Source organism: Athene noctua, chromosome 17, assembly GCF_965140245.1.
Source record: "Athene noctua chromosome 17, bAthNoc1.hap1.1, whole genome shotgun sequence".
Classification (NCBI taxonomy): Eukaryota; Metazoa; Chordata; class Aves; order Strigiformes; family Strigidae; genus Athene; species Athene noctua.
The window spans coordinates 10,942,822-10,950,466 of record NC_134053.1 but is presented as its reverse complement, the minus strand read 5'-3'; the positions used below and the strand labels follow the sequence as shown (position 1 = coordinate 10,950,466).

The window sequence follows — 7,645 nt, the reverse complement described above, 5'->3', positions numbered from 1 at the left end:
TGACAAAGCCGCTCTGGGGAAAGGACAAGAGCACCGATACAGTTTGCAGAGGCAGACAGTATGCTTGGCAGCAGCCTCGCCTAGAAAATCAGCTTTTCTCAACTGTGCAGACTGTTCTTTGTAGAGTATGGCATGAGTCTATGGTTGAGGATCTTTATTCATAGGACTAATCTTGTCCTTCCCAGAAGCTGGAGGCCTCACTTGGGTGAGGCACAGCCCCCCTCCCTCCTCCCAGGCATTGTGTCCCTTTGCTCCCACAGGTGACACAGCAGTCTTTATTGGCCAGGTGCTCTGAGAGCCCTGGCAGGGTCCCCACCAAAGGTTGGGTCCTCACCTCTCTCTCTACTAAAGAGCAAAAATCTTCCAACTGAGCGTGTTGCCAAGTGAAAGCCATTTTCAATTATTTTTCCTTGTTTCAGATAGATCTGCTCTGCCATACCCTCAGGAAACCTTTGCCCCTTCTATAGTGCTGTGACCTGGAAAATTCAGAACAGGGACGGAAAGGGCAGTTCTGGCTGGCTCCAGTTCCCACACGGACTGAACCACTTCTGTTCTCAAGCAGATCCAGCGGTGTAGGAGCCAGAAAGAAAAGCCTGTAGAGCTACAGCTCACATACCTGTAGTGGACAAGGGAAAAGCAGCTCACTGCAGTCAGGTTAAGATGCAGTTTTCTTCCCTTCTAAGTTAGAGAAAGGCTGTGATTGAAGTGCATTTTATGGAATGGTGTTTCTGTATGATTTTTAGAAAAAACACTGAAATACTACAAAAAGCCTGAACAAAATAATCAATTTTACTTATACTATAACCCCCTAATTCTAACTGGCCTGCTTGAGGAGCTGGTGCTTGAAATGCTCCAGCAGTTCGGGTGCAATCTTATCGGCGGTCAAGCTCTTGGCGTTCAAGATCCCTTCATGGGCTTCCTGGAAGAGCTGCTTGCCCACCGCTTCCTCCACCTGCCTGCGCCACTCTGCCAACTTCGGCCTCTCCTCAAACAGGTCATAGCCAGCGCCCACGGGCTGCAGAGACAGAGCAAGAGAACGCGGGAGTGAGTAAAAACACTTGCCAGCGAGGGGACCAGACTGAAGCACAAGATACGCTTTTGGCTCAAGGCAGCAGGCAGCTGTAACATTAGGTGGGGTTCATCTCTGGTTCTTAGCTAGCAGGAAGCAAGTGTTGTCATGCTCAGCAGCTGCTGTCCCCTGGGATGTGCAGCGAAAGAGCACGGCCATGGCTAACCCAAAAACTGTCTAATGCAGAACACAGAAGTCCATGCACACCAACACATCTCTTCCTCGTTTCTAATTTATCATTTTTTCTGAGGAATTCTGTCCATACTTCCATAGAGAGAACTGTCTCAAAGTAGGTTGTTCTCTGGAAAACTCAATTATGGTCAAAGTCAAAAAGGAACAAGATTTAATTCCACTAAGGAGTTAACTGCAGGGAGAAAGATCTGCCATAAATAGGTGGTGGTGTTGCAGCTACACCTTGGCCTGGCCTGCCCAAAACCCAGCTTGTATATCCAACAGTGCTGGGGTTGATGCTCACCTGCATGAGCTCCACCAGTGCTACAAGGTCTGCCAGAGAGACCTCGCTGCCTGCGATGAAGGGCTTGTCCTGCAAGAACTTCTCCTCAAACTGGTTCAGGACAATGTTGAGCTCTTCAGTAACACTTTCCAGTTTCTCTGGAGGAAGTGGCTGGCCTGTGAGGAGAGGCAGCAGCACCTGTCAGGGAGAAGAAACAAGTTAATTTTTACATATTTCCCTCCAAACTTAGTCCGCACCCTCCCACTGCCTCCTTCTAAGAATCCCTCACCAGCCATGCACAAGAACAACTGGTACTGTTAATCTCCTTTGACAGAAAGGAATTAATGTTAGTCATTAATTCCTTTCTGTCCTTGTCTCCTCCCTAGAAACTGAAATTTCAACCATGAGTCTCCTCTCAAGGGAAGACTGCATCATTTGCAGGCAACTACATTTTGTTTTCCAGCAGGAGGTTCGCTCTTTCCATGAAGCTGGGCAGAAGGCAGTGAGCTGTGTTGGGTGCTACCTGCTCACCCAGGGTGGGTTTGCTCTGGAGCTCAGTGCGTGCGCAGAGCTGTGGCTTTAGCATGAAGTATTCAGTGTCCTGGTTTTGGCTGGGATAGAGTTAATTTTTCTTCTTAATAACTAGAATAGTGCTGTGCTTTGGATTCAGTATGGAATTTGGTATGAGAGGAATGTTGATAACATGCTGCTGTTTTCAGTTGTTGCTACAAGATCAAGGACTCTCCAACTCCCCATGTCCTGCCTGTGCGCAGGTGTGCAGGAAGCTGGGGAGGAGCACGGCCAGAGCACAGGGCTCAAACTGGCCAGTGGAATATTCATATCACGTTAGGTCAGGCTCAGTATATAGAGGAGGGGTAGCTGGGAAGGAGGGGGTTCTCTCTTGCTTCTGGGATTGTGACTGCAGGATCTTGGCTTTTTGCAGGATCGCTAGCTGGGGACAGGCTGGGTATCGGTCAGTGGGTGGGGAGCAGTCACAGTGTGCATTACCCGTTTGTACTTTCTATTATTGTTTTATTTTATTACAATTATTACACTGTTTTTATCTCAACCTACAAGTCACCCTTTACCCCTTCAACTCCGTACCCCATTCCCTGGGGCCAGGGGGGTGAGCGAGCAGCTGCATGGTGTTTGGCTGCCGGCCAGGTTCAAACCACGACATCAGGACACTTCAGTTAGGCTCAGCTGAGCAGTCAAGTCAATTCCAGATCTAGTTTTGTTTCTATCTGCTACCTAGCTTGTACATTTGATAAGAAAGGCCCTGCACACAGGAGGTACTTCCTGGGCCGTTGCACTCAGAGATCTTAGCGGTGAGTTTTTGGTATATAATGGTCTTACCTTAGTTAAGAACAGCTTGCTTCCCTTCCCACGAATGTTAACGTGCTGCCAGGACAGGTACTCATCAACCCGAGCCCTTTTCTGCAGGTCAGACGGGTACCAGTGATCAGGAGTCTTGAATTTCCGGGCCAGGTACAGGAGGATTGCAATGCTGCCCAGAGAGCAAGGCAGACTGGTGAGCTGATCATCTGAGATTAAAGCACCTCATCCTTTCTTCTTCCCTCAAATTTTGTACTGCTGGACCAGTGGCAGTACAAACCTGATCTGAGCCAGGTACAAGTGCAGGACATGCAGTTTCCAGCTAGGAACAGCACATGAGAGAGTTTGTGATGGCTTGACTGGCTGCTTGTGGACAGCGATTATCTGATACAGCCCAGTGAGAGACGTGGCCTGCTGGTACAGTTACCCCATCAACGTTTTTGAGCAAATAAGAGCCACAGAATGAGTTTATACCAAATCAGAGCTTTGTATTGCCTGGCCATCCAGCAGTGAGTGCCTTATGTCAGATTTACTGCATCGACCTGCAGCCTCCAGCTGAAGGCAGAGAGCTGGAGGCCACATGGACAGGTACTGAAGCTCAGAGACACTGCCTGCATGCAAGCTAGCTCTGAGCAGCAGCTCACAGATTTTTCCATAAACAATGCTGTTCAAGTTGCTTACATGAGGAAGCTTCTCTTGAAGCAGGTTTATGTTATGTACAAGTGGAACAGATAGGAAGGAGGCAAACAACTACCTAAGCTGGAGTCCCAGAAAAGACCGCACAGAGCACTGGCAGAATCCAAGCATTAGGATAAACAATACTGCAGCAGGGGATTGATCTTATCTGAGCCTCACCTCTCTGCTAAGGTGAAAGAACCATCCTTTAGTGCAGGCACCTTCATCAGGATATTCACCTTCCGGAACTCCTCCGTCCTGTGCTGCCCTGAGAAGGAAAGGGAAAAGTTTTACTTAGCAGTGATGCTCACGACCTGTCTGCAAATACCTGAGGAGTCTGTGGGGACCATTTGGCCTCAAGTTCCTGGTTTTGATTGTACAAATACAGTCTTGTTAAGTTTATAAGCAATCAGAAAGTGCCGCAGGGTGAATAGGGGGCTTGCCCTATGATGTCAGCTTTCTTGCTTATTGCCTGCGTACCAGAGCCACCTCACAAAGGTCAGAATGGTTAAGAATCTTTTCAGGCCAACAGCGCTTGTCAGGTCAGGGCTCTATCAGCTCCAAGTTAGTGTCTGGAGGTACCTGTCCTGTACAAACCCAGAGTGAACACCGAGCGCCTTGGAGGAAAGGGATCTCGCTATCAGAAACGTGAACCACAAGGACAGTGAGACAGCAATTTTAATTTTTTTTTTTCCTGGAAGATAATGTAATTTATATTCAACTCTATTTTTAGTCCTCAGATGAAAATAAATTTCTAGAATTCTATATAAAGCCATGGACACTTCATTACAGATCTATCAATCATCTCTGTCTGTGGGTTTTGCCTATCTTTTGTCAGAACAAATATGGATTTGAATTTGCTTTTAAGCTATCTTATAAGTCACCCCTGAAAGGCAGGCAGAATGAACCTGACAGGAGAAGGTGCTTTGTTCATCTGAGGTCTCAGCGTGCTCCATTACATCTGAACCTATTCCCAGAAGCCTCGTTTTATGTGACTCATTTGTGTCAGTCTTTTCCAGTGCCTGGCTTCAGTCACATGCATGTACATCTGTATTCAAGCTTCTCTAATGTCTTAACATTGTACCATGTCGTGCTACGTGACTCACCCAAGAATTTCTGTGCCAGAGGAGATACTCTGGATATGGTTTTAGTTTTCCCGCTACTCGGCAAACCAGATTTGTGACTATTCCCCTGTCACTTGACTCACAGCCCGTCTCCCCCACTCCCTTTCAAAAAGACATTGGGGTTTCCTACACACACTGCAGATTCCAGGTCCTCACGTGTCCCTGGAGTGTTGTGTGATTTCTTTCCTCAATCTTTCTACCCGCTTCCTTGAGACCTATGGTACTGGGGGACCAAGAACTTTTCTAGGGGGACACAATTAACCCACCAGCTCAAATCTGAGTGTATGTTTCCTCACCTGGTCCTTACATACTGGGCAGTGACAGGCACTAGTGCAGCGAGGCCACCCACACCGTGTCCCTGAGTGCTGGTTTGGGGGCTGGCGTGCCCGTGCCTGGCTGCCGAGCTAAGCCAGCTGCAGGTACCAGGGGTGCTGCCCCACGGCGTGAGAGGGGCACACACCACAGGGATGGGACACACCTCTAGCATTCCCGTAAGCCAAATTACCCATCTTAAATCCATGGACCAAGAGCAAACGCTGATGCCATGAGGCACAGATCGCTGGGAAACGGTGTTTTAATTCATTTTCCTTCCTCTCAGTTCCCCTGATGCCTGTATTCCAGTTGTTCCATTCTCCCTGATGCTCTCATTGCTTGCCTGCCAATCTCCTCTCCTTTGCACCACTGTTTTACCACCACAGTTTATTTATTAGGAAGGAAGGGGAAGGACACTAGATGAGCCTGCCCCCAGCTACAAACAATAGCAGAAGTTTTCCCTATGACAGAGGCTGGTGGGAAGCCGCAGTGAGGTGCCATCAGTGCACAGCTAAGGTGTGCAGGGGAACACCCAGAGACTGAACCGCAACACACCTGAGGTTTGAGTCACAAGCTGGAGCCTCTTTTGTTCCTTTATCAATTTGAGCTCCAGAAGCCTTCTCAGCTTTCGCTGGTTTTAAGCCCTGCTTACCAAGGCATTTTTATGCCAAATACACTACCTTAATTTCAAATCCAGCAGAGCCCTGGAAAGGTTGAAGGATGGATTTTACCAGCTTCAGTTACAGAGAACGCAGATACACATCTTTGGGCATCCTTTGGGGAAAAATACGTGATACCTCTTGGGCAGGCTCCTACCAATTATCAGTTGGTTTTAATACAACCAACCACCTTTCCTTCTTCACAGCATTGAGATCCCTGGTGGCTGTGTTGCCTCGCTCCACTACCTTCACCGACTTTGCAAGCCTGTTCTCAAACCTCTCCAGACAACCTGAGGACAGACAGCCTGCCCCGACGGAACACCCCACGGGGCGGCCGGCTGTCCTGCCCCACCCGCACACGGGGAGACATCAGCAAGCTCTTGCATGAAGACCCTTCCCAAGGGGCTGTTAACCCCAGCTAAGAGGAGGAGAAAAGTTGCTCTGCAGCAAGTGCTGCTTACCAGAGCGCAGTTTTCTAAGAAAGCTGAATTAGAGAGCAAGAACCACGCACCTCGCTGTCCTCGCCCACACGAGAATGTCCCATCCCTGTTCCTTTTTGTTTGTCATCTAAATGGGGAATGGCCTCAGACCTAGCACATCCTGAGCGTTTTTTTCAAAAAACCAGCCCTTTTTTCAGAGATCCATTTTCTGCTGGGGTGAGGCCGATTTCAAAGATCTCGCACACCTTCGCAGAGTCCTATTTGCTGCAGAGGAGCGCAGGCACCCACACTGCACCTTAGTCAGGGTTTCTTAAGGAAATGAGGTCTTGTTTTTGTCTCGGCAGGAGCCTCCTGCAGCTGGAGGGCCACCACACCCTCTTGCAGCATCCCGCACCGAGGGGGACGATTGAGTAACGCGGTCCCACCCGCGGCGCGGCTCCGCGGGGGCGGCTGGTAGCGAGCGGCGGGGGGAGCCGGGCGCCCTCCTAACCCAGGGGCTGCGTTCATGGATTTGAATATTTAAGCCCATACTTTTTTTTTTTTTTTTTTTTTTTAAAAAAGAAATTACATTTTGTTTTGGTTTAGAAAGAGGGAGAGAATGTTAGTATTGAACTTCAGGGCTTTTCTTTCCCAACACACACGCCAGCTCTCTGCACCTCTAGGAACCGTGTTAGTGACAGGAGATGTTTCTGGACACGGATCCGCTCTCTCTGCTGTCAGACTGGTCCCGGCGGGGCTGTTACTGGGACCTGGTAGCTTGGGAATGAGTGCGGGCCGGGGACTATTTCCAGGGGGCACTTTCAGAGCAGCCACCTGTTGTTTTAAGTTTCAGGGCTATAACAGCATCTTCCACAAGACAAATATAATGATATTCTCTTCAGAAATCTGTTTTAGACAAATAATAGGAGATCCAACTGTGTGTGTGTGCTCTTCAGACCCGCCCGCCCCCGCCACCCCCCGGCCCCGCTCACCCTTCATCAGCTCCACGTGCTTGAACTCGAAGGGGATGTTGTTGCTGCGGGCGAAGATGTAGATGGAGCGGCAGGGCTGCGAGAGCAGGTCCAGGTACAGTTCCAGCCCCATCCTGCCGCCGCCCGGCCCGGCCCGGCCCGGCTCGTCCCGTCCCGCCGGCCCCGCGCTCCCGGGGCGGGGCAGCGCCGGCCCCTCCCGCGGGGGCGGAGCCGCCGCCGCCGCCGGGCCCGGGGAGGCCCCGGGGGTCCCGCCCGCCGCGTTACCGGCCGCGGGGCTGGGGGGCGGCGAGATGCGGCCGGTGGTCTGAAAGGAGCGGGGCGAGGGCAGCTCCTCCGGGCAACGTTCCAGCCGGGTTCTGCCACCTCACGGTTGAACTCGGGCTTGTCACGGCAACTGCCCGTTATTGCTTAACGATAAGGAAAACCAAAGCGGGCTGATGGGGCGTAGGTGTGCGAAGGTAGATCCGTGTTTTGCTCCTGGGTGAGGTCTCCCCGTTTCTGCCGCTCTGAGCCCAGCCCAGGCGCCTGGGCGGTGCGAAAACCGCCTCGGAGAAAGGCACAGGGGAGCGAGTCAGTGCTGCAAAACAACCCCCCGCGGCTCCTGTC

General features: G+C 50.7%; 1 protein-coding gene across 2 annotated transcripts; it reads right to left on the bottom strand.

Moving 5' to 3' along the window:
• Positions 1-768: 768 nt before the first annotated feature.
• LOC141967492 (glutathione S-transferase theta-1-like) lies at positions 769-7,207 on the bottom strand. Of its 2 annotated transcripts, XM_074921331.1 has the most exons (7): positions 7,040-7,207; positions 5,410-5,442; positions 5,044-5,070; positions 3,714-3,801; positions 2,880-3,030; positions 1,545-1,721; positions 769-1,015 (listed from the first exon to the last, which is right to left on the bottom strand). In XM_074921331.1, exons 1-7 carry the CDS (start codon positions 7,149-7,151, stop codon positions 815-817), a joined length of 789 nt encoding a protein of 262 aa, XP_074777432.1. In that variant the 5' UTR covers positions 7,152-7,207; the 3' UTR covers positions 769-814. The 2 variants fall into 2 exon arrangements, with proteins under 2 accessions (XP_074777432.1, XP_074777431.1); XM_074921330.1 differs by lacking the exons at positions 5,044-5,070; positions 5,410-5,442.
• Between the last annotated feature and the right edge of the window lie 438 nt (positions 7,208-7,645).